Here is a 26,652-nt window from a genome sequence, read left to right as displayed (position 1 = left end):
TTTGTTCAGAAAAGTACTGTTTTTATTGACTCAAACTGTATTTACACGACACATTCATATGTTCAATATTTTACAGAACTCTGTAAAAAACTGACTGGTAGAACTGCAAGAGCCAAACAGTTTCAGACTTAATTTAAGACACTGAACCATGAGTATATTTAAAGATATTTAAGCAAGTGTCCAGTTTCACTGTCAACTTACATGGCAGTTCTCTGTAGACAAACTCTAAAATCAAAATGAGGTGAAGGGGAAAGGGCCAGATGAATGAGCTGATAGTTTTGCAAAGCTAGTACTTTGTACAACCAGACTTTCACATTTGACAATGCATTTTGTATGATTCTTCTTTTTGGAAACAGGTCACATACAGGTATAGTTTAGATAAATAATCGAAAAACCCTTTGATTTTTTAAGCTTACAGACATTTGGAAAAAAGGAAAAAAAAAAAAACCAGTGCCACAAAGTTTGTGCATGAATCTGAACTGTTTCAACGCTTGAGAGGCTCGGTTCTAGCGTTCCACTGAAGCTCAAATTCCTTGTATGCTTCTCCAGCTGGTAAATGCAAGATGATGACCTTTTACCAGTGAACTGATGATTTCACACATTTACATCGGCAGCAGAACATCCTTATTTCATCCCAAGAGATCACATTTCCACCCATTCCTAATACAGTTTGGTTGAATAAATATTTTTTGTTTAGAAGTACAAACTAGGTGAGTTTGTTTCTCTTCCAGAGTCCAAGTCACTGTGGGCACACACTTCACAGTTAAAATGGCATCCCACCTCTGATCTGCCTAGCGACCTGTTCATCTGTGGTCTCCTCTTTTTCTTTTTCACGCTCTTTGTTCCAGTCTTTAAGGCCTTCTGGCAGTGAAGTATCCTCATCCAAACTTCCTGTACCTTCCACAAATTCTTCATAAGTAGACTTTTCTGCAAATGGTCTTGGGCCAAGCAAGTCTAGCATGTCGCTTTTATCAAGTACTTCCTTCTCCAGTAGCCGCAGGGCAACCTGGAATAGCACAACAAGTTATGTCATACATATAAATATTAATTAATAACTAAAATACCTAAGATGGCTGTCCTATTTGGAAGAGTTTGTTAAGGCAGTTAATTTGGCATTAATTAATTTTGATAGAAAAAGCTGTTTTTCAGCGTTCACCAGATACAAGACTTTTCTCCTCCTTGAGCATTTAGGGAGCACAAATACAATTTTATTTTTAATCCTGCTTTTAAGATTGAGAAAAGTGCCCTCACTGTGGGTCACTGTTGATTTTATTGCTGCTTCAGAACAGCAGCTTTTTGCTTCTGCCAAAAGGCTCCTTCCTGATGCAAGACATTAAGCGACAGATTAAAACAAGTGTTCCCTTCAGTGGGGATGGTTCAGTCAGGCTGCTGTTGTGCTACAAGCTCAAGAGCACCATAAAATACCAATGTGTGAACACTGCACCAGAGTAGTTTGCAGCCTTGGGTCAGTGAGCTCATTGTTCAGCAAAAACCACATCTGGTGATCTCTTTTGGGATGCTGACCTGCTACAACAGGATTTATGGAGCTCATACAAACTTGTCTCCTTGTCAGTAAGCCCACTGTATGTCTATCCTAGAAAATTATCCTTTTGCTGTATCAGGGTCTGTGGCATGAAGAAAGAATATGCACAAGCTGAATCTCAGCTGCAGTGAGGTAGATCACAAGCAGCCAAGGGACAGGAATGGAAAAAGATATTTTTATTAATGCTCAAAAGGAATTCAGAGAAAGGAAGTTATATGAACTTCCCTGCTTAAAAGAGCTTCTTTTAGCCAAAAAGTTTAGGATCCTGGTATTTCATCTTTGGGTTTTTAAGTTTGCCTATCACATCTACTAAACCCTTTGTCAGTAGGCAGACTCTTCCCTCCAACTTTCCAAATGAATATTGACCACATAAGCAGGGAGGGAACTTAAATCACGCTTGTGAGATGCTCAAAGGTGTTCCAACACAAAAGAAGATTTCTGTTAAGTCTTGTGACACATCCTCAAGATTACATCAAATGCATTTTGAGCAAACTTCCTCATATACTTATACAGCCCCTATCTTAAAACTAATTCAGTTCAGATTTTGGCTTATCAGCTGGGACTCAGTGGCTAAAAATACTGTAATGCTCACCTTTTCCACATCTGCTTTCTTCTCAGTCAGCAGATTTAATGTCCTTTCATAGGCAATGTTAATTAGCGACCGCACTTCTTCGTCTATCAACCTAGCAGTGGCCTCACTGTAAGGTTTCTCTAAGACCATGTCTCCTTGACGAGGGAGATCAAAGGAAATCTGCCCCACTTTTTCATTCATACCAAACTGAACAATCTGAAAAAAAAAAAAAATTAAATCAAATAAACAGAGACAGCAAGATTTTAGGGTATGTTGATGTAAAATATGGCCAACAAAAAGGAAAGGAAGAAATAATTTTGCGGTCATCTAATCTTTTCCTGTAACGTGAACTCTTCCCTGAAAACTCAAAGTCTACTGAAGTTAACACACATGTATTGACTTTCACTTCTTCCTTTTTACTGATTTGAGTGAAGGACACTAACACCATTTTAAAGTGGTTACTAATGGTATGCATAGTGCTTTGCTGTTTAAATTCTAAGATACTACACAAAAAAACACTTCAGCCTTCCTTAAACAGCAAAACCCTTCTCCTTTACCAGAAATAGAAGTATTTTGCCAATTCAAAATATTTCTAAAGTTTAATGTATTCTACTCACCCATAAAGATAAGCTGACTTAAGTACTAAAGTAGAGGGTCTTGAAGATTTTTTTCTACCAAGTCCAAAAATCATATGCTATTCCTGATCCCAAGACACTCCTCTGCAAATGTGAAAACAATTCTTATCTTGCTTGACTTGGTATTGAATACTGACTTGTCCGGTTGCCAAATGTGGATGTTTTAAGTTGCATTTTGCTCCAGCAGAGGCAGAAGCAAGTTCAAACAGCTATTTATTTATTCACTCCATGGCTACTATCAATTTGATGGTTACTAAAGCAGCACTTCTCAGTCTAGCAGGATCCACATAGGTATGACAATGAATGTTCAGAATTCAAAGAGATCTCACCATTAGAACCAAGCATCTCAATCTGTTTTCTTAAGAAAAGTTTGATACTTTTTTTTTTGGTTAAGTCAATAAGTAAACTTATTTTTTTAAATTTAAAACTGAACAAGAGTCATTGAAGATTTCATGGAATTAACAGGATATTATCACACATTTACTTCCAGAACTGAGGCAACAAGAAGCATGCCCGAGACCAGAAGTAGGTGGGGTTTGGGGATAAGCTGTAGGGGAAGATAAGCGTACTCCAAAATGTCTCTTGCTCCTTGTGAGCACCTTATGAGATGACACGTTTTGTGCTGATGCAGGAAATGTAGTAACACACCCATATGTAGCCCACAGTCACACTTAGGTGAGTCACTGCATTGATAAGATTTTAAACTACTCATCTACATTAGTTAATATGATACAAACACAAACCGATGTCTTAATTCCCATAGCCTTAACTGACATCAAATAGTGCTTTCATAAAAGGCTGTCTGGATTTCAAGTGTCAATCCAAATTGAATCTTGACACTGGGCAATTGCAAATGTAGGATGATATGATCAAATCTAACCACTAAATTCCATTTTAAAATAAGTAGAACAATTTCCACATGTAATTGAATCCAATTGGATCAAACTGCAACATGTATGCCCAGCTGTGGGCAGATGCAGGGCAGTAATTGAAGCCTAATGCACAGACAGCTGTTGTGAGACTGAAATAAAATATTTGAGTCACCAGCATCTCTAAACTACATCATGATGTTTATTCGTGCAGTGTTATCTGAAACAAGGCTTTTGAGGGACACATCTGATGAAACTGCATGATATCAAAATATTTAGTTAGGTCAGAGATACAGAAAACAGTAAAGTAAACAAAGAAGTGTCACTGAAGCCCATACCTGAGCATATGCACTCTGAGTAACTTTCTTCAAGTCATCTTGGGCACCAGTTGTAATTCTTCCAAAGAATATTTGTTCAGACACACGTCCTCCCAGAGTCATGCACATTCTGTCCAGTAGCTGCTCTTTGGTATAAAGATACTGTTCTTTGGGCAAATACTGAGCGTAACCCAGTCCTTTACCACGTGGAATAATAGATACCTATAAACCAAATTAACAGTGCTACAACTAAACAGTATTAAAAACCATAAGCATTCTTCAGGTCGACCTACTTTTTAATACCACAATCTACACCATACTCACCCTTGAGGTTTATTTCAGACATTATTTCCGTTTACAGTTTTGCCCCCATTGTGTTTTATCCTTAAAAGCCCTGGCTAGCTCTAAACTGGAATAACAACTACTAGAATATCTGGAAAAGAAAGGTAAGACCACTGTCATATCTTCTCTAAAAACTGTATGATATTTTAAAAATACCATTTTAATTAAAATCCACAACTCTTTGAATGTGATGTATTGGGCACTATGTACTCTGCAACAGACATAACGTTTTTCCATCTTTAGCATTCTGAACAATTTAAGGAATCTCCACATTCACTAATGACCTTTCTTCCAGCAGTAAACTGTACATTATTTTTAAGCCTGAGATGAGATTAAAAACACAGCTATGTAAAAGTATGAATGTTAAAGCAACTTTGGGAGATTGGGGTGCTTTTTCCTCTGCGTTCAACTTGTCACACTGTGAACCAAACAGAAAGCAAACAAACTAAAATGTAGCTTTACATATCCCTGAAGTATACCTGTGTAACCTGGTAAGAGTAACTTAAACCACTGATGAATACTGAAAGCCTCAGAGAAAAAGCAGCCATCAAGGAAGGCAGACTCATGGGAAGAAAAGGTCTCTCACTTTCAAAGGACATTTATACTACAAACAATGTAATAGCTAAGTCAGGAAACAGTAAGAAAGTTACAAGAAATAAACCAAAATGTACTCTAAAATTGACACACACTGCTTTTTAAATTACACTACCGACATTATATATATATATATATTTTTATATATTAGATATATTTTTATATATATATCTTCTTAACATTAAGGGGAAAAGCACCACAAAGAAAAAGATGTTGTCCATACTACTGTTACAAGTTCAAATTAGCCTTCTTACCTTTAACAGTGGGTCAGCATGTTCCAAAAACCACCCTGCAACTGCATGCCCTGCCTCATGATATGCTACTGTCTTTTTCTCCTCTGGCTGGAGTACTTGAGTTTTCTTCTCCAAACCTTTGTAAAATAAAATTAATTAATAGTTTCAGACATCTTTCTCCTCTGAAATCCTTTATCTCATTGGAAAGATGGTGAGAAATACTTAGAGGCCATGCATAAGATCTATTGAAAAAGTTTAAACACCCCCATAAACTTGCAAGTTTTAGAAATTTGCATCTTCTAGGTTTCACTGTAACCTTGCTCTTATTTAGACTTTCTAGTTTCAAAGTTCTTGAGAATATTTAATTGTTTAAATAAAACATTTGCACTTTAAAACATTTTCTAGACTATTTCAGGCTAGCAGCAGTTAAAAGCATCCCTAAATCCAAAGTTTTTCCTTTTGCCATTTTGAAGAAATTAGAGAAGTGTCCTGATGAAACTTCTCTCTGTACCCCTTCCTCTATTACAGAAGTTAGCAACATAGAAAAGATACTTCCTTTCTAAATCTCAGGTGTGTTTAGGAGAGAAAAAAAAAACAACCTTGAAGAGCAGGACAAAGATTCAAAAGCGTGGCTTCCTATACAAATAAAAAAGGAAGTTGCCTATTACAATTTTTGAGAAACAATTGATGTAATTCACCTACCTCCAATAACTCTTTCAATTGCTTGCTCAAAATGCTTTTGGTTTATAGCATCTGAGAGATGCCTCGCAGCAATTAAAGCAGCTTCATTACAAACATTAGCAATATCAGCACCTAAAAGCAGAGAAGCCAAGAATTACTGATCCTTTTCAACATTTTTCTGAGTTTAGCATAAAGATAACCTTATCTATAACTAGTTTGCTATAAATTCTCACTGAGCTTGAAAATTAAAGGTAATGTGCTCCAAAATAGCTTAATTATTTAAGATATATGTAAATAAATGTACTACAGTTATAGGCTTTAGGATTTTTCTTATTATAGGTAGACAGCCACAAAATAAAGTTTATTACCACTGAAGTACTTGTTTGATACATCTTGCCTTCCTTTTCTGTCTTTGACAGATTATACTTAAACTAGTATATATTTAGCTGCATACATTTCCTACATGTGAATTCTGTATAGCTCAAATAGCTTTAAAAGGTATCATTTCACGTTACTGATTTCAAGTCATCCATGTTTTGTTAAAAATATTTGCAGTAGTGCTACTGAGATAACTTAGTTTAAACATCATCACTGTAGCTGCCAGAAATATTGACAGTGAAATCTCAGAAAACCAGTTCTATATAGACCAAAAACCAGTGAAGAATTCACAAGTGTTGAATTAGGAATAGATGTGAGAAGTCTCACCACTGGCTTATAATCAAATTAATTTTAAATCTGTATTGACCGGTAGTTGAATTCTGCACTGGTTTTTGGCTTTTATATCCAGAAACAAATTCCCCTACAGAATATGTACACAAACTCCACAAAATCCAGGTCTTCTCCAAAAATGTTCAAGAATGCAACAAACAAAGGAAAGGACAAACGAAGGAAGAACACACACACACATACACGAATGATAACAATCAAAACCCTTTGAATTGCTTGTACTGAAGACAGAAGAAATTCCCTTTTCATGTCACCTGACTGAAGCAGACAAAACTTGAAACCCTTAGAAATCTACTTGTTCAAACAGGCATAGAGAATTTCAGGCTGTGCCAGTAAATGCAATTAAATCAAATGCCATCCAGAAGATCAGGTGCAAGAAAACCAGAATTAGTAGGGAAATCAAATATCTACAGCTTAAATAGTAAATGGAGAATAATAGTGGCATTAGGAGTCACTTACCAGAAAACCCAGGTGTTAGCGATGCAAGCTTTCTTGCTAGGTTATCTTTATTTAAGACAGTGTCTAATTTCAGAGGTCTAAGGTGAACTTTGAAAATGGATGCTCTTCCTTTTATATCTGGGGGTCCTTTAAAACAGAAGACACATGGTTTTAGTTTTCTCACACATGTACATTCAAATTGAGTGTGAGCAAGGAAGCCAGACTATAAATAGTTGCAGGGACTTTCAGCAGTGTTCTACAAACACAGAATGATACAGGCACCAGATAAAACTTACCAATGTAAATCTGCCTGTCAAAGCGTCCTGGTCTCATCAGAGCAGGGTCTAATATATCTGGCCTGTTAGTACCTGCCAAAATGACTACATTTGTGGTTGTATTAAATCCTGTTAAAGAAGAATGATAAAGAGAAAAGCTATGTAAATATAGTTTTCCGTGAAAAAAACCCCAAAAACAGAAATAAAAAGACTGTCCACTTTACAGGATCATGTAAGAACTGACAGTTTAAACAAATGATCTTAAAACTGAAAATATTTCTATTTATTGCTGCATTGTCCAGCTTTTCACAACAAGCAGGAAAATGGCCTTGGGCTCTGCTTTGTGAAGTACTATATCAAATCCTGCTTTATCTTCAAAATACAATAACAGATTAACTGCTCAGAAAATTGCAGAACCAGCATGGCTAGCTGTATTTTTTTACAGACAGACAGGTCTCATTGTGAAGAATTTTTCTGCCTATTCAACTATGACAAAGAGTTAGGAGATACAGAATAAGGGTTCTTTTCTTCTGAATGAATTTAAGTAAAATATCAGGCTGCAGCAAAGTGAGTCACCATGCTTTATTTTAGGAAACTGAGACAATTTGAATTTAAGCTAAAATCCAAATCTTGGTTAGCAGGTCTGCACAAGCATATTAGTTCTTTCCAATATCCTTGTTATTGTAACATAATATTAGACATTAAATACTCACCATCCATTTCTACTAAGAGCTGATTGAGTGTGTTCTCTTGCTCACTTTGTCCTCCAAAGTTGCCCCTTCCTCTCTTCCTCCCTACTGCATCTATTTCATCAATGAAGAGAATGCATGGGGCATTTTTACGAGCCAGAGCAAATAAGTCTCTAACCTTAACAAAAGAAAAGACAATGTATCAGACTGGTTTGTAACTCTTTTGAGTTGGGGGGTGGGGAGGGAGGAAGACGCACATCAGAAACAGGATCACTATAACTGGGTATGGCTCTGAAAAAGCATTCCAAAGCATTCAGGCAGCCCTCAAGGCAATGATAAGTTACTCAACTCCCCTCCAAATATTCATTTGGAAGTTAAATTAACTTCAAGAAGTCTGGAAAAAACATCCAGGACATGAGTAGATAGATTAATTTTTTTTTAGACTTCCATATTTTAAGCAAGATACTAACTATTACAGTAGTTGCAGCACAATCTGACTTGAATTTTAGATGCAGCACTGCAATGTTGCCCTGCTTCCAAACATATCAGAAGGACCTCATTAAAACCAGTTCAGTCAGTTAACATATCTACAACTGAGGAATCAAACTGGAGCAAACAGGAAATGAAAAATTAATGGAAGAATTTTGACCTGAGTGAGAATTAGATGCAGCTCAGAGCTTTACTATTCTATACATTAGTGATGTAATTACAGAAGGCTTCTCTGATGACAAAAATTGTACAGCAGACATGAATAGATGCAGATTTTGGACAGTAGGCTGCACTACAGAAAGTCACACAGATTTTTTGAAAAAGGTACAATGAAGGAACAAGATAAAGTGTCAGATGCTTAAAATGAACTGTCTTTTCATTGGAATAAGCAGAAACCCAGAATCATACAACTATTTTTAGTGTATATACATTAAGGAAACTGAAAGTTTCCATATGCATATACACTAAAAAATCACCAAGGAAACCAAGGCTGTGGAAGCAGTTTTGTTCTAGCACATTCCAATTTACAAATGATAAATTTAGAATCACTAACAACTGCCTTATTAAATAAATTAACAGGAACTGAAAGTAAAGTACTCTTTCATGTTGTTTTCTATAGGCATCAGAGATTATCAACTGTGTTGAAACCTTGATTCCCAGCCAAAGTTGTGTCGACAGATTTCACTGGATAGTAAAAGCACTTTCATAGTCCAGTACAGAAAAGTTAAGTCACTTTGCTTTGGGGCATTTCAGGTATCTATGGACAACACAAGTCTGACTATCACTATTATTTTAGGATACCTAATATTTTCCCAAATTGTAATTACCATAACAATTAATTACCATCAGTAACTTGTTTATACCACTTTACATGTTTTTAATAAAATTTCTTGATACAGTTAAGGCAGAAAAGCACAAAAAAAAAAAAATTAGACATATATCTGGTTATTTAAGACACCTGATCTCCAGAAACATGTCATTTGAGTAATATTTCAATCAGAAGCTTATCTGTGTGTTCTAGAGAACTCTTTACAGCTAAGAGTTTAAAACTACAAAGAGAAGAAAGTTCTTCGAAGAAACAGGATTTAGAGAAGGAGGAGGCATTCCCATAGCAGTAGTCAAATGAGCTACAGATTTTTGATCCAGCTAGTATATTTACTTCAGATCAGAGCTTAAAGAGTGCTGTTCTGTGTCCTCAAGCACCTGAAAAGAGGCACATCCCTAATGGCCTGAAATCAGATAGTGAACTGCCTTTTATTACTTTTATTATTAGTATAATTATATATAGTTATTTTTATTATTAAAGATACACTGATGATTTTTTTGTTAAGACGTGCATCTGGCAACACTTGTGAGAAATCTGCATAGAAGAAAGAACTTCAGCTTTAATCAAACTGTTTGTCTCCCAAACCTGACAATGTCCTTTCAACAGCCAATAATGAAAGAAAAGAGCAAGGCCAAACACTTACTCGTGCTGGACCCACACCAACAAACATCTCTAAGAACTCTGAGCCATTGACGGTGATAAATGGCACATTGGCTTCTCCAGCTGTAGCTTTAGCCAAAAGTGTTTTCCCAGTACCTGGAGGACCTGTCAGAATTGCCCCCTGCAAGAGAAACAGGTATATTTTCCTCATGATGAAAACATAATATTAAGCCTATAAAATAATATGTTATGATATTGAGTCTGCTGTTTTTTCTTTCACCACAGTCAGAATCATGCAAGGAAATAATTGAGGATCAATCCCTCCTTTAAATGAGCAAAAAGGAAAACGAAATTAGATACAATACTACCATGCTGTCCTAGAGTTACAGGAAGGAATAGTATTTTCTTTGACTGACATACTAACAAAGAAAAAGAAAGATATGTCATCAGTGGACTCCCCTGCCAGCACAGCCAAAAGGCAATTCTGTAATAACTATCAGCAAGATTGATGCTGTATGTGTATCATTTCTGGTCCACATGAACAGATAACCTATTCCACAAGGCAAGTCTTCTGGCACCACAATTACACTGCTGTCACTTAATGCTTACTTATTTTTTTTCTGATTGGAGGAAGAGAGACGCTGGAAATCCTTGCATATGTAAACAACCCTACAACAGTTTAGAATACTGAGGACTATTAGAAGAATAAAGTCTAAGTCATCATTCCCTTACCTTCGGAATTTTTGCTCCCAGATCCTCATATTGTTTGGGATTTTTCAGGAAGTTAACAAACTCCATTATCTCTAATTTGGCCTCCTCACAGCCAGCTACATCTTTGAATTTAACATCTATTTCATCCTTAAGGACTTTGGCTGTAGTTTCGCCAACACTGAAAAGTCCACCCATTCCACGCCCTGCCCGACCCAAGCCTGCAGGACCTCTTCTTAATGTGTACAGCAATGACCCAATAATCAGAATTGTTGGCAGCAAACTGAGGAGAAATGATCTATGGAGAAAAACAAATAAAAAAAAGAGAAACATATCACAAAAATGCATTACCGCAAATAACACATATAAGATATTAGTTCCATCATCAGCTAATTCAGGACTAATACTCTATAATTTGTAATGTTTGTATTTCTGTAGGTTGTTCACACTGAGGAACCATCAAAATAAATTCAATAACAAATTGTTATATTGATACTTGCTTGTTTTTAAATCAAGCAACATTGCTGAGTTTTACAGAGGAAAAATTGCATTACCTAATAAACACAAATAGCTTGTTTTTTCCAAAGTATCTATGTTATGCAAATGATTATATTCTCAAAGTAAATTGTATTACATAGCATACAGACAGTGTATCCTACTACTTCAAGCAGAAATTTCTCTCCAAAATACACTCTCTTCTTCCCTCAGGTCTTTCAGCTTCTTACATTTTTTTTTCTTCTTTCAATGTTTCCATTTACATTTTCAAGGCTACAGACTTACAGGGGAGAGGGGGTGGTTTCTTGCAGTGGGGTCTTTTGTTTCTGTTTTGTGGGGGTTTTTTTTAATTTATTATTCATTGTCCATTGTCCTCCAGCTTTCTAGCACAGCTCTGTAAAAGCCAAAAACCCTAACACAGTCCTCTTCATCATAGTATCTGAGCACTGTACAGATTTTCCTGTGAAAAGGAACGGCTTCAACAAACAACTCACATGACATTCTATCCACACTTGGCAAAAACAAAAATGCAGTAAAGAAGCACAATCATAAATGATCACAGGATTTCCAAACTTTACAGATAACCCACACTCCTCGGATAAAGAGGAAAAGAAGGATTTTTCCCTCTGCTGTGGTACTCAGCAGATTCTGTTCCAACAGAACAGCAGTACTTTGATTATATATAGCTGCTGCTCTCTCCTGTTTACTGTGGCATTCCTGGGGCAGAGCAATATACATAAATATCTATAGGAAGAACAGACACTGAGGAAGAAAGGACCAGAGCTGTGGTCCGAAAGAAGGATTCAGTATGTCAAGGTCTGCACAAGGCTGAAGAAGGCATAGGAACTGACCCACTTTTCCCAGTCTGTTGTGAGAAGCCTCAGGCTGACATGCAGTCTTTTTGCACAAGTGCTGCATTGCTCTGACTATAACTTTTCCCCAGGTCTGTTTAAACAAAGGCTCAACAGGTTTATTTATGGATCATCCTTAAGAGCATGCTCCATTATAAAGAAACAGAGAAATGAGGGCAGCAGTATGTAGAACAGGGAAACAAAAACCTCTGTCTGAAGCTGCACAATTGCCCAGAGTTAAGGCCACCATTTTTCCTGCTGCCACCAAGACCAACACGCAGCAGCAGCTTGGTAAAACACACTGAAGAAAAACCAAGACATTCCCCTCCATTCCCCCAAATCAAAACAAATATCCCCAAGTACCAAGAATGTAAACACAAGAGAGCTGGTAAATGAGCCATTTTTGTAAGTCATATGAACTACTACACCCAAAGTTAAAATTCCTGATGATACAAAACCTATTTAGACATCAGCAGGAGTAATTTTTAAACTGCTCACTTAGAACCAAAAAGAAACAAGATTACATTTGTATTCTAAGCCATTTGGAAAAATACATCAGAGAAGCACATTTATTGTCTTCTAAATAAGGTCAATAAAATTCAGCTACATAAGGCTAACACAAAGAAAACAAACTTACTATCAGAGCCACTATTCCCTAATTGGAAGCAACAATGCTGTAAATCTAACATCAGTACTATTTTTCTTAACAACTAAGAGCATGATGCATCTTCCAGTTTCTGCTAACAGGCAGGTTAGTGCGATCACCCATTTCTTAATCTACTTCATCACCCATTTCTTGCTTTTTTGTAGGCCTCAGAATTTTTATGCTTAGTTTTTGGCCAAAAATTGATGCCCAGAATATCTCAGCCAATATACTGAGGTTCTATGATATAATCTGTCTGTTCAAAAATCTACGTGAGTGTTATCCCTGGAGCTCTGCTGCTGTGCCTGGCTAACTCTTGCTCTAGTAAAAGTCACTGGGAGGAAGGGCTTATATGAAGAAAGGAGTTATAGTAAAACATTTATATAATAAGCAGCTATGTTTAGAGTAAGAGGATATGGATTTCTTCATAGACAAAGTACTGAACAGCTTCTCTTACACTTAACACTCAAAAATATACCCAAGCTGATTTTTATTCTGATAATACTGCCACCTAGTGAAGCATAAGGTATGTGTATTACAAACCTACTTCTCTACTGTAAACACAACCATTTTTTTTACCAGAGGCTTTTTAAAGCAACTTCTTACCCATCACTCTCTGTTGAGTAGACTACAGGCAATCTGTTCTCCACTTCTATTCCCAGATCTTGCTGCACAGTCTCAAGATTCCGTTCAAAAGTGTCCACACTACCGATATTAAACCAGACGTACTGCTGGGAAAAAAGCAGAGATCACAAAGTGCCCTGTCTTACTTCACATTCACTACAAGCCAGCTTCTTCTAGTCTGGTAATTCCTTGTGCAAGTGCTAGATTTGCACCAAGTTCAAGTTGCCTTGTCAAGTGTGTAACTGGTGCAAGAGGCACACAACTAATCTGGAGCCTCCCAGCCTGAATACACAGTCACTGCTTCTGAAGGGATGATAAATCCCAATAGTTTTAGGGCACTTTAAAAAGATGGAAATCCTGGAATTTCCTCCAGAAAAAAGCAGAAGGGAGTAATAAACAGATCTTTACAGGGGAGCTATATAGTCAGAGCACTGAACCCAGAAACAAAGAAGTAACACAACTTACTGTTTCATTTGAAGGTCTCAGCCCTTCTGATTAAGAAAGGTTTTTGCTTAAGAAAAACTTTAGAGGTTTATACTAGCTTGAAAGTCGGCTGTCTTCACAAAAAACAAAACAAAAAACCACTAGCATAAAATTTATCACAGACCAGAAAAATCCAGACATTACTTTCAAGATGTCTTGAGATGTGGTCTTTCAAGAAAATCTCCCCTTTTGCACCATGACCTGCCTGACTTGTCCCTCCTTACCATAACATTGAAAAAGAAAAAACAGAGCAGTTAACTGATTGGGAAACGAAGGCAACTGGTTGTATGTGGGCTAAAGAGTAGGTGTATAAATAAGCCACACTGAAACCCACTGATTAAGTAATTACTGCAGATTTCCCTTTACCCAGGAGGGACTTGCAGACCTTGTTTCAGAAAGACAGTTAAGAAAGGCTCCACCACATAAAAAGAACCAGACTGATAAAGCTTTTCTAATGCTTCTTTGAATTTTCCATTAATATTTTATTTATTTTTTAATAGGTCCCTGCCACTGGGCATCATTCTTTGGAAAATTTTCACCTGCATCAGTCTATTCATCACTGTGCTACTAGAAGAGCAACACCATTAAATAAATACTTTGGAAACAAACACTTCTCTTTGTTTTCTCAAGTAACTGGCTAAAAGCAGCCTGGAACCGGAAAGATTCCTAAGTAAAAGGACTTAAGTCTGGGATTTTCTTAAGCAGATGGAAAACAGCAGTTAAAAATACAGAACCTTCAGCAATTTCTTGCTCTTCCTGTTTAAGTATATGTATGAAAAAGCATAGTGCTGGAAAGGAACTACTTGTCATAGTTTAAAAGTATCCATGGCAAAACAACCAGTACAGTAAAATGAAAAACACACAATGTAAGATAATGTAACAAGAAAATATGTTTTAGATTAAGAAATTACTAATGATTTCTAATGATACTAATGATATATAAAGTTTCTGCCTCAAACTTTATATATAAAGACTGTTTTGCTTCTTCTAATATCTCATGTGCATGTATTAAAAGTGTTTACCCATTCATGGGGAGACTTTCCGGGAACAAAGATGACTCTAACAAAGCGTTTGTTCACCACTTCAAGTCGGTCCACCTGTAGGAGGAGAAAAGAACAAAACCTCGGTGAAGAGTGTACAATTACTACACTTCCACCATAGCTTCAGGTAACAAATGTGAATCTCTCTGTTTTCCAATTAGGAAACTACAATTAATCATGTACATCAGGACAGTTCCACAGTCTAGAGTTTGTCATTAGGAATCATGTATGTAATGAGAAAAAAAAGAATAATGGCACATCAAAATTTAGATTGAAAGATTGATGTAGTACCCTTCTCTCAAGGAAAAACTCAATGCATGCCTCAGTGAAAATCAGTTACAGTAAAATAAACAATAGTTAATTGTCTCAGTGTTCAAACACCAAAACCAGTAAGTTATATGATTCCAAACTCTTATAGCAGCTTTCAAAACAAACCAAACTGAGCAAAGCGAGGGAAATCTGAACTATGCTCTTACAACTGTTTTCTCTAATAGAAAGGGCTTCCTGTGCTACAATATTAAATACAGTAACATCAATTAGATAAGTAAGTATTTAGCTGAGGTAACAGATACCATATAAACCTAGGAACTGTGCTATGGTTTTAGCAGGTTTATATCATTAAGTCTCCTCCAATGGTTAGTTTCTTGGATTTGACAGGGCCTTTTTAGAAGTCAGCTAAAGGTTTTTCCACGTTTTCTTCCTCTTTCCATAAAGTAACTGTTTTTAACATCTTTCAAACATTTAACACTAGCAATCTAGTTTTAGAAGTTGGGCCTGAACTGCTCACAGGTTAGTAAGGCTGTTCCCTGAGCTCATATGAACATATGGCCATTTCTGATAGAACTGAAGCAAAACATGAGCTAAGAAGTCACTCTAGAACTAACCTGATTTCACACAACACTACCTGAACACCTTTGTTTTGAAAAGCACACAACTCCAGTAGTGCAGTCTTCTCCCCATTACTATGGCAGCCAACAGCACTTGATAGCTACACATTTAGTCTGTCTGAATATCCACACTACATCTTACAAAGACACAAGAAACTTGGTTTTGTGCAACAGCCTATTTTCACAATGCTTTTTTGCATGAAGGCTTCAGGCTTTGTTCATTATAGCAGTTAAACTTCGCCTCTTAGAAAGTTAAGTGTCTTATTGCTTCAGAAATTTAATCAGTATGGGTTTTTCTCACAAGATGTACAAAATCACTAACTTAGAACAGGACCAGTTATAAGACAGTCTAGGCAGAAGGGGAGAAGCATACAGAACAGCTCTGATCAGTTAGATAAGAAAGGTATGAGACACCCTGTTCAGCAGCTTACCAAATTAATGGATGGTAAATTTAGCGTTAACAGAAAATCCCTCTAGGTCTGAAACCTAGAGGACTAAGCAAACCATTGCCTTCCTAACCTGTAGGCAAAGCTCCAAGCAGGGAGGAAACAGAGCAAAGAACTAGTGGCTTCTGAAGTAGAAAAAGCCTGTGCAAGACAATCTCCTGAACTTTAGGCATCACCAAACTATTACTCAAAGTATGGAAAGCTGCCAAGTTCTACAGAGAGATAGGATACTGATGTTAAAATCAATTGCTCCAGTAGTGGCTCCTACTGGAGCAGAAGCTCCTAGTGGAGAGAAGAAAACAAAGAGAGGAGGCTACTTTACAACACAGGCTGATGAAGAGATGCCAATGTATTGTCCCTGAAAGGACTCTTCCATTCCCCACCCATCCCTTTCTATTCTCACTGCTGCTTCTCAGATTCCCCAAGGAACTGAATTCAGGCATGAAACAAGCAGAAAACCTCTTCTTTCAGACAGATGGGCTCATGCAAGTGATAAGGTTAGGAGTAAACTTCTTCCAAAGGCAGCTGGCATGTCTCTTGAAGTCAGCTTACCTGTAGAGTAAAGCCATACCCACAGAGTGTGGCTACCTCTGCCCCTTCATACCAGCACCCACAAGAGCTATCCAACTGAAGTTTTGTCCTGAGTTGCTATTCCCTCTCCTCTCTTGAAATGAGATACATCTTCACACATCCATCCAGAACATCAGATCTAGGAACTGATTAAAATGAAAGCTAATTCCTTTCTCCCTTAAAAATTACACTGAGCCAATTCTCACTCTACAGACACACAAACACAAGCTTAAGTGGGGAGGCAGAAATCAGCATCTTCAGCACACTGATGTCCAATCAATCACACTGATTCCCCTCCCCACTCACCAATCCTTTAGAAAGGTAGTTGTTGACAAAGTCTTTCCAGGTGATTTCTCTCCCAGGGACTCTGAAGAAGAAGTAGTATACAACCATTGTCCAGAAAAAAGAACTTCCCACTACATACATCCGAAACTCCCTGACATCCCATGGAATGTCACCCTAGGAAATGAAGAAGACAAAAAAGAAAATTTAAAGTCTGTAATACAATGAGCACATAAAAAACAGGTTTTGGTATTTCTTTGTACCTTCTATTCTCTGCCCCCAAGGTTGCTACAGAGAATGTCAAACAAAGGCCTGCTTTGTTGTATGTATACATTTCAGCAATTTCACATAAAACTGAGTAATTACAGCAATAGAAAACCTTTAAGTGTTTTACAAATAGTAATGAGGTGTTTTGATCTATGAACTACTGCTTTTAGGAAAAAAAAAAAAAATCACATGACCTTTCTGCCTCCATTCTAAAACAATTATCCTTGGTCACCAGGAGTGCATACAAGACTGACAAAAAGTAAAGGAAAAAACTAACAAAAGAAAAAAAGCCAAAAACAAAAACAAGAAGCATGAAAAACATTAGGTGCACCAAAAACATTCTTTATATTCCTATACTGTTAGGTGCCATCATCTTTGTGTTAGACAATGCAAATGGCAATAAATTTCAAAGGGAAACTCACATAAGTATTCCATTAAGGTCAAAACACATAAGAGCAAAGTACATTTAATGAGTATTGTGTGATCAGAAAGTTTTCCAAATTGACACTGAAATGAAACATGAGGCCTTTAAAGGTCTAAGGCTACACTAAGAACACTGACTACTAGCAACCTCATTCACACAGCTTAAAATTCATTAACATTCCTGAATCAGAGGTAGATGCATCTGGACTTATGCACAAAACAGTTATTCATGAAAGACACTGAGTGGGGAGCCACCTAGAGCCAGTTGCTATGAAAGGCCTGGCATAGGAGGCTTGAGCAAGATTTGGACAACCAGAATATGGCTTTAAAAGGCAAAATCATTCAAGGTTATTTCACAAAGATAAAATAGTGACATAAAGATATTTTAAAGGAAAAACCTTCTGTAATCTGGTCCACCAGTTAGTTTCTTCTTTCTTGCCACCTTTTTTTCCACCACTGCCACCTCCTCCACTACTAGTGCCACTGGGTTGTCTGGAAGTAGCTTGCTTTGTTTCTTAAAAAAACAATAAATAAATAAATATATAAAATTTTGCATCTTATGCCAATCCCACATTACCTTTTATTAGTTACATTAAGGAAATGTTCTGAAAAATGTACTAGTTTGTAATACTACAATAATTAGATGATGCGAAAAACAGCATTTTCCATAGAAAACCAGATATATAGTCCATTAAGAGAGACAGTTATGACCAGAAGAGAGGACTGTTAACTTATAATTGAGGGACAGCCCTCCAACAGAAGCATAAAAATAAATACTATTTCAGAAGATGAACATTATTTTGCTTTCATATCATGTATAATAAAAAATGTATCAATTTGTGCTTCTAAACTAATCTGATACAGAAATATCTTCCCTGAAAAATAAAGAAAAAACCTAAAATCCAAACTCCCAATTGTTATGCCAAAATCTAATTTAATGAATACACATTCCAAAAAGAACCGAAGACAAGCAGCTTTTTGTACCTTTTGTTTCTCCAGGTGTACCTTTAGTTCCATTAGGTTTCTTCCCATTGGGAAAATACTTTTCAAATCCTATTAAGAAAGAGGAAAGGAGCTCATAACTGGTTTTTATTTTACAATTCTTTGATCACAGTCATCACAAGCTGAATGTATACACCAGCAAAGAAGCTAGGAACATACAGACTGCAAAACTGGCTTTGTTCTTGTCTTTTTGTTGAAAAGCTCTACCATAAATAAATTTACTGTGTTGACAAGAGAATACCACATGTATTTAATAACCTGAAATAAAGCTATCTTCTAACCAGAGATACAGAAGCTTAGGTCAACGAAAAGCTCCACTGCACAGTGTGAAGTTGAGCAAACCACACTATTCCTTAATAGCTCCTAAAAATCCCATAAATCAAATGTTCCATCTCAAGATTAAAGGCTGGTTAGTGCAAGAACTGACTTCCCTACAGACAATAAACCAAAATGGCACGTGAGTGTAGTCCTCAGCAAGGTATGTAAGCAGTCTGCTTCGTTTCACAAATCAAAGTTACAGTCACCTTTGGGAGGTTGAGAGAAGAGCCTTCTGCAAGCAGCGATTACACTTGCCAAAACAGTGCTTCTATCAGCAGTAACTCCAGGGGTAACTTGGTCACAGAGCTGAAAGATGAAAAAGAAATATAAAGCAACAAGAACATACAAAAAAAATCTTCAAGCTCTCTAGCAGAGCCTTGCAGCTAGTCAGACACTATTTTATATGTGGAACTTTACAACGGACCTTGTAGTAACTGCTGTGCACCAGACAGTAAGACAACAATGGAAAAAGAAAAGTTCATCAAATGAGTCTACTGTAAGATTTTTATTCTTATTGTTAAGAACAGAGTTTCATCTTACACACAAACAAAACATTCTTTAATAAAAGAGAAGAATCAAGCATAAAACACTACAAGCTATGAACATTAAACACACATTGAATTCAATTCAATGAAACATTTCATCATACCAGCTGAATGACATTAAAGTGCAACATTAACTGTGGCTGTACAAGCATGATCCACGCAGCACTGAATCATATTTTGTCTGCAACCATTTTTCAAATAGTTAAGAAGTTGTAGCTTCTGAATATGAGATCTACTTGGATCCAAAAGAAAAGGATGTGGCAGACAATGCTTACATCCAGCTAAGAAACTAAAACAGACGAGGAATCTCAGTTCAAAAAGAAGATCTAAAGCCCTATGTGGGTAAACATCCAGTTATAAAACCACAACAAACCTAAGCCTGTTGCTCCTTGTTCTAAGGCTGTTTACTGTTATTCATCATTTAAGTGCAATGAAGGAAATTTTAATTTCTAATTCTTAACAAAATCCTGTTACTGAATATTTTAAAAAAGTGTAAACTGCAATTTTATTCAAGAGAAATCATACCTGATTTCTTCAGGAAGGACATACTTTAGATAAAATCCCCTTTTCATAAACTTTTCCAAAACTTCTGAGAAACAAAATATTATTCATGCCAAGATTTCCCCACATTTTTTTGACTTTCCTTCTGCCTCCACTCCCTTCTGCCACATAAAGGCAGTCTCCTGTTCTTTTTGATTGGGAGCTATTTACCTAAAGAACCACAGAAATAGTAAAATGCAAAAACCAAACAACACTAACTGAAAAGCAGCAGGACCTGAAAACATGACTCAAAGTATCCTTACAAGACAGCAAATATCCATCTGGGAACTAACACCTCCAGGACTATTTCTGTGAAAGAAGCACAGTGTTATAGCCAAGGTATAGCGGCTGTAAACAAAACTTATTTTTGCATATTGAAGAAATTTTTGATTACTTGACTGTACACTAGAACTACCCTAGGCATGCTGCCATTCATTAACAGAATGCTGGAAATCTGCTGAAATCTTCTGTCTGGAGCTTCTCTCTCCACCCCTTATTAAATGATGAAATACATTAGACTTATTTCAAGCATTCCTGCAGTTCCACCTGCTGCAACCAAGAATACCAAAATGTTCTTATTCCTTGCTTTTGCTGTAGACTGAGCTAAGAATTCTTGGGCTGCTTGATCAAGCCATTAGTTTTGTGCCTCTGCATGTTTCTGAATAAAATCTGATACTGGAAATCCAAGAGGGTATTTTACTGATTATGAGTAGCATGTGCAGTGCAGATAGTCTAGAGAAAAGTTAATGTAGGTAACAGCTACTAAGTCAAATATACTATAACCTTTAACATAAGCAACTCCATCTGTACTCCTAGAAGTAGTTCTAGGACAAGTGGGATGCAGCCATGTGGGCAATAAAATAAAAAGAGCTTGCCACAGATCATGTATAGTTCAAATACAGGGAGGCAGTGAATGTTGCAGCAACTGACAAAACTCAAAGAAACAACAGGGTTTTCTCCTGTGTCAGTGGTTCCCCATAACACACAAAAATTAGGGACTGAGTTCTTCTGCAAACTCAGATTACTTTTTATTTGCAGAGACTGGAATATTCTGAAAGCTTTACTCCAACTAATACAAAACAACTTCTCATGTTTAAAAGAAAAGTTTAACTACGCCAAATCTAATTGCCTGGCTTGGCTAGACCAACACAGGTTTACTACAGAATTAAGTTAATAGTTTAAGTGAAAGAGAGAGAAGGGTAAGCAGACAGAGCTTTGGGGCAGACCTGAATAATGGGACTGGCTTCTTGCTGGATTGTCTCTACAGATCCTAAATTCCACGAACACAGGCAGCTACCTGTCAAGTTAATATGCAGAAAGCTGAGTGCTTTGAAGTTGCTTTGTGAGAAAAAGGAACAACTGACTTCATGGCATGTTCAGTGTCACCTGACTGCCTCAAGAAGTGACAGCTGGGAGGGGATCCCATTATTGTCTTTAAGCATTTGAGGGGAAGGTACCAGAAAGATGGATCTGGGCTCTTCTCAGTTGTGCTGAGCAATAGGACAAGAGGCAACAGGCAGAAACTGATGCAGGGGAAGCTCCATCTGAATGGGAGGAAGAACATCTTTACTGTGTGACTAAGCACTAGAACAGGCTGCCCAGAGAGCCTGTAGAGTCTCCCTCACTGGATATATTCAAGAATTCTCAAAAACATCAGCACAAAAAATGATCATCCTGATACAAGGCCTATCCCTGGATTGTCTGGTTACAGGAATGTCACAGCAAGCTGCCTAAACAGAGAGAAAGCAAACTGAGCACATTTTGACTGGATGCTGTTTTGGGCTGTCTACCAAGAAACTCTTGCCAATTTCACTGCATGTAAAACAAAACGAAACAAAACAAATCTGATTTTTTCTTGCAGGCAAACCTTGTGACATCAGCCTAAAAATCAAGACCTTTTTTAAATGTAAGTTCTAAATAAGCAAAATATACAAAGGTCAGTTTTAGAGGTAAAATAACCCATAAAATGTTAGTAGTCCAGAGAGACACAAAAACCCAAGACGACAAGCAGAACTACTTAGAAAGTTTACAAAACTTTGTAAGCACAAGCCACTTTTAAAAAACTGAGGCTACACAAAGCAGCAACAGAAAATCCACTTGCTTAGTTATACAGATAGGATAGAGAATCTGTTAATTCTAGAAAGCTGGAAGTTTATGGTTTTGTCCATTATCAAATTCCAAATCAAATTAAAATTAAACTGAAAGTCTTAATTACCTAATAGCCACCAAAATATTACATAAGAACATAATGGGAAGAGGGGACAACACACAACAAAAGCTGGTAAAGACATTTAACTTAATGCAAGTTACTTTCTAGATGGGCAAATAGTGATAAGACAAGGGGAAATGCTTTTAAACTACAAGAGTAGAGATTTGGACTACAAACTAGGAAGAAAGTCTTTACTCCTAGAGTGTGGTGAACCACCACAACAGGTTGTTCAGAGAAGTTGTGGATGCCCAACCCTGGAAATGTTCAACGTCAGATTGGATGGCGCCCTGAGCAACCTGGTCTGGTGGGAGGTGTCCCTGCCCATGGCAAGGGGGGTTGTAACTAAATGATACTTTGAGGCCCCTTCCCACCCAAGCCTTTCTAAGCTACTCATATTTTTTTAAAGATAGACCAATTTAAAAAAGTAATGGCTTTTATGGAACAAAGATCCTCATTTTTTTGTTTAAACACATAGCCAGATGCTAGAATGAATACAAAGTCCACTTCCTAAGATTGATTCCAAACAGGAATTCATTAAATTATGTTTAAAGAAAAAAGAATTAGTTTCCTGATAGATCAGCAGCACTGCTGACACTGTTTTATTTATTGTTGTCAGCAAGCCACATATTTGTGCTGACAACAAGGCTACTAACATCCTTCTGTGTGTATTTGTCTCAGAATTATCACTATCCTAGAGATAACCTTCATACCTACAAAGGTGTGTCTGTTTAATGGTCTATGCTACAGGAAAACAAAGCAACCCCCTCAAGATGTCAATGAAAGAGAGAGGAATTAAGCATCTTCCTTAACCAAGCAGCCACATAAGCCTATCATTCCTCCACTGTGTTAGGGCTGTCAACAAGGGTAATGCACACCTTGTAACAGCTGACAGTAAAGGCCATTTTACTAAGAATGAACACACAGACTGTAGGTGCATCACACAGACTGTTCATGGCATCATTGCACTGTGCAATCCCGGGATGCAAACAACCAGGCTCTTCTTTTCCAGAACACTGGCACCCAAAACAAACCATTCAGCCATTAATCTTTAACATTTCAGTCTCTCACACAGTCACAGACCCACCTAACACAAATCATCATCCTGAGAAAGCAATGGAAGAACTTTGGCATTATGTGGGCCACAGCACTTGTGGAACCAGTGGGAACCTGGGAACCCTCCTCTACGAAGAGAAGCTGAGAAACTTGGGGCTGCTCAGCCTGGAGGAGAGAAAGTTACATGGAGAGCTCACAGCACCCTTACAGTATCTGAAGGGGGTCTACAGGGAAGCCACAGAGGGACTCTTTCTCAGGAACTGTAGTGATAAGACAAGGAGTAATGGGTACAAACTGAAAGAGGAGAAATTAAGTTAGATATTAGGAAGAAATTGTTTACTGTGAGGATGGTGAGACATTGGAACAGGTTGCTCAGAGAGGCTGTAATTTAGTGTTCAAGGCCACATTGGATGGGCCTCTGAACAAACTGGTATACTGGGAGGTGCCCCTGTCCATGGCAGAGGAGTTGTGAAGAGAAAATCCTTGGTCCCTGCAACCTCCTAAAATACCGATGGGATGCAGCAGCAGCTCTGGGCTGTAGCCTTGTCTTCCTTCGGCAAAGCGACTCCGCTGTAGGCGAAGGAGCCCGCAGGTTATCCCGCACGGAGCCGACTGCCACTTGCAGCCCGAGAGGCGCGGCACTCTAACCCGCCCGCTCACCCACCGGCCCTGTTGCCCGCTGCCCGGAAGGGCCGGTACCGAGCAGGCCGTGGCTGCGTCCTCCGAACGGGGTGAGGACGAGCCAGGGAAGGCCGCGGGCAGCAGAGAGGCGCCCTCGGCTCCGAGCAGCGGAGTGCCTTTCCCCGCCCCGGGGCCGCCCGCCGCCGCCACCACCACGGCCCTCCCTCGACCCTAGACTCCAGACCTCCGACGCCCTCGCTCCTCACCTGCGCCAGGCAAGGCCTTGCCCCCCCGAGCAGGCCCCTCCCGCAGAGCAGCTGCTGCAGGGGGGCTCCGGGCAGCCCCCGGCGGCAGCCGCCGCCCCGCGCCAGCAGCAGGTACCGGTGCGCCATGGCTGCCCGGACCCGCCGTCACCACCGGCCCGCGCCGCCTGACGTCACCGCGCCGCCGCGTGCATTTCCTCTACGTCCGAAGGGCACTCTCCGGCCCCGCCCCCCGGCTGAGGTCACGCCCCTCGAGGTCACGCACCGTCTTCTGACCACGCCCATCGCCCTCCCTGGGGCGGACGGGTCTGTCTGAATCCCGGAGTCAATGGGGCTGGAAAAGGTCTGCGGGATCATCGAGTGCAGCCTATGACCCAACACCACTACCTCAACTAGACCATGGCACCAAGTGCCACGTCCGAGCTCTCCTTAAACACCTTCAGTGACAGCACCACCTCCCTGAGCAGCCCATTCCGATATTTAATCACCTTTTCTGTGAGGAATTTCTTCCTAATGTCCAACCTGAACCTCCCTTGGCGCAGTTTGAAGCTATGTCTTCTCGTCCTGCTTGCCTGTAAGAATAGACCGACCCCCTCCTGGCCAAAACCTCCTTTCAGGCAGGTGTAGAGAGTGATAAGGTCACCCCTGAGCCACCTCTTCTCCAGGCTAAACACCCTCAGCTCCCATCAGCAGCTCCTCACAGGACATGTGCTCCAGACCCTTCCCCAGCATCACTGCCTTTCTCTGGACACGCTCCAGCACCTCAGTGTCTTTCCTGAACTGAGAGGCCCAGAACTGAACGCAGTATTTGAGGTGTAGGCTCACCAGCGCTGAATAAAAGAGGAAAATCCCTGCCCTGGTCCTGCTGGCCACAGTGTTTCTCTTACAGGTCAGGGTGCCACTGGCCTTGGCCACCTGGGCACATGCTGGCTCATGTTCAGCTCTTCTTGACCAGCACTCCCAGGTCCTTTTCCACTGGGCCACTTTCTAGCCACTCTGACTGCAGCCTGTAGTGCTGCATGGGGTTATTGTGGCCAAAGTGCAGGACCCAGCACTTGTTCTTGTTGAACCTCATGCCATCTTTCCAGCTTGTCTGGATCCCTTTGCTGAGTCAAAGATGTAGGTGAGTCAGCGGGGCACAGCCCAGCCCTGACAGCATCACTAAGAAGGGTGGGTCTCCTTGCTGCCAGGGCTGGTTTAGCCTGCAGTAATGCTCCACAAAGCCTGGAGGTAGGAAATAAGGAAACCTGTCTCTTGTTTTTGCCCCACTATGTAAGGCATTTCATATCAATATGTTTGCTGTAGAGTGAGTCTATACGAAGTCCTCTAGGTGAACTCAGGCACTTGGCATTATCATTGTTAAGGAAATATCCCAGTCTGACCAGACACAGGACTCTGTCAGTCACGTTCCCAAGGCCAGAGACTTTCATTGCTGGGACCACAGCCCCTTTCCAGCGGCAGCTCCAGTGCACCCATAGGTGCCCCACTTGACTCCCCTCACACAGGCCAGGTTTCCTTATTGGATCCACCCCAGGTTCCTCATGGCAGAGTCTCAAATGTCTCATTCCATAAACTAATTTATTCATGGTGTGGTAACACAGAAACAGCCCCAGCTCATGCCTCTGAGAAGGAACCCAAACAAAAGAGCCCCTAGGTCTTTTTACCCCCACAGTCCAAGCCACATGGAAATCTCACTCTTCCTCATGAGTCTTTGCTCCTGCTGTGTCTCCAGTGTCCACTCACCTGGCTGGCACCACCAAAGGGTTGGCAGTTCATGGTGTCTTGTCTCAAGGCTCCCACCAAGAGCTCCACTGACATCTCAATCTGCAGCTTGCAAACCGAGCAATTGCCTCACATGTATTCCTCCACAACCACTTCATCCCCGGGCACAGCCCTGCACATGCTGTCCCTGGCTGTGTGTCACCCTCATGGCTGTTATTAGGGTATTTAATCTAAGCTACTGGTTTGACTAAACCAAAACACTGGTAGCCCACAGAATCTCAGAATCACAGAATGGTAAAGGAAGGGACCACAGTGGGTCATTGAGTCTAACCTCCCTGCTCAACCAGGGTCATCCCACAGCCAATGGCACAGAATTGCATCCAGATGGTTCTTGAATATCTCCAGTAAGGGAGACTCTATAGCCTTTCTGGACAATCTGTTCCAATGCTTGGTCACCCAGACAGTAAACAAGTTCTTTCTCATATTCAGTTGGAAAGAGCTTCCTGTGCATTAGCTTCTGCCTGTTGCCTCTTGTCCTAAAGCTTGGCACCACCGAGCAGAGCGTGGATCCATCCTCTTGGCACCCCGCCTCTAAATATACGTACATTGATGGGGTTCTCTCTCAGCCATCTCTTCTGGAGGCTGCACAGGCCTAGGTCCCTCAGCCCTTCCTCCCTCACGAGATACTCCAACTTCTTCATTTGTAGCTCTCCACCAGACCTGCTCCGGGAGCTTGATGCCTCCTTTGTACTGAGGAGGTGAGGGTTTGTGTGTGAGGATCAGGGGGAACAATTAGTCAGTGGCAATGCAGAACTGCTTTCTCAGGATGTAC

The 26,652-nt window shown here is 39.4% G+C and overlaps 1 protein-coding gene across 3 annotated transcripts; it reads right to left on the bottom strand.

Annotated features, from left to right (window-relative positions):
* AFG3L2 (AFG3 like matrix AAA peptidase subunit 2) lies at window positions 1-26,536 on the bottom strand. Of its 3 annotated transcripts, none has more exons than XM_015618385.3 (17): window positions 24,102-24,258; window positions 19,074-19,173; window positions 18,532-18,600; window positions 17,946-18,061; window positions 16,882-17,034; window positions 14,655-14,729; window positions 13,132-13,256; window positions 10,561-10,834; window positions 9,872-10,009; window positions 7,938-8,091; window positions 7,246-7,353; window positions 6,971-7,096; window positions 5,807-5,917; window positions 5,126-5,241; window positions 3,957-4,157; window positions 2,136-2,330; window positions 1-1,006 (listed from the first exon to the last, which is right to left on the bottom strand). In XM_015618385.3, exons 1-17 carry the CDS (start codon window positions 24,225-24,227, stop codon window positions 764-766), a joined length of 2,430 nt encoding a protein of 809 aa, XP_015473871.1. In that variant the 5' UTR covers window positions 24,228-24,258; the 3' UTR covers window positions 1-763. The 3 variants fall into 3 exon arrangements, with proteins under 3 accessions (XP_015473871.1, XP_033368096.1, XP_015473872.1); XM_033512205.1 differs by lacking the exon at window positions 24,102-24,258 and adding an exon at window positions 26,426-26,536 and having other exon boundaries at window positions 757-1,006; XM_015618386.1 differs by having other exon boundaries at window positions 757-1,006; window positions 13,132-13,253; window positions 24,102-24,227.
* Window positions 26,537-26,652: the final 116 nt, after the last annotated feature.

The sequence above is a fragment of the Parus major genome, chromosome 2 (assembly GCF_001522545.3).
Source record: "Parus major isolate Abel chromosome 2, Parus_major1.1, whole genome shotgun sequence".
NCBI classification, from domain to species: domain Eukaryota; kingdom Metazoa; phylum Chordata; class Aves; order Passeriformes; family Paridae; genus Parus; species Parus major.
Note: the sequence above shows the minus strand (reverse complement) of the source record. Positions and strands in the feature narration are given on the sequence as shown.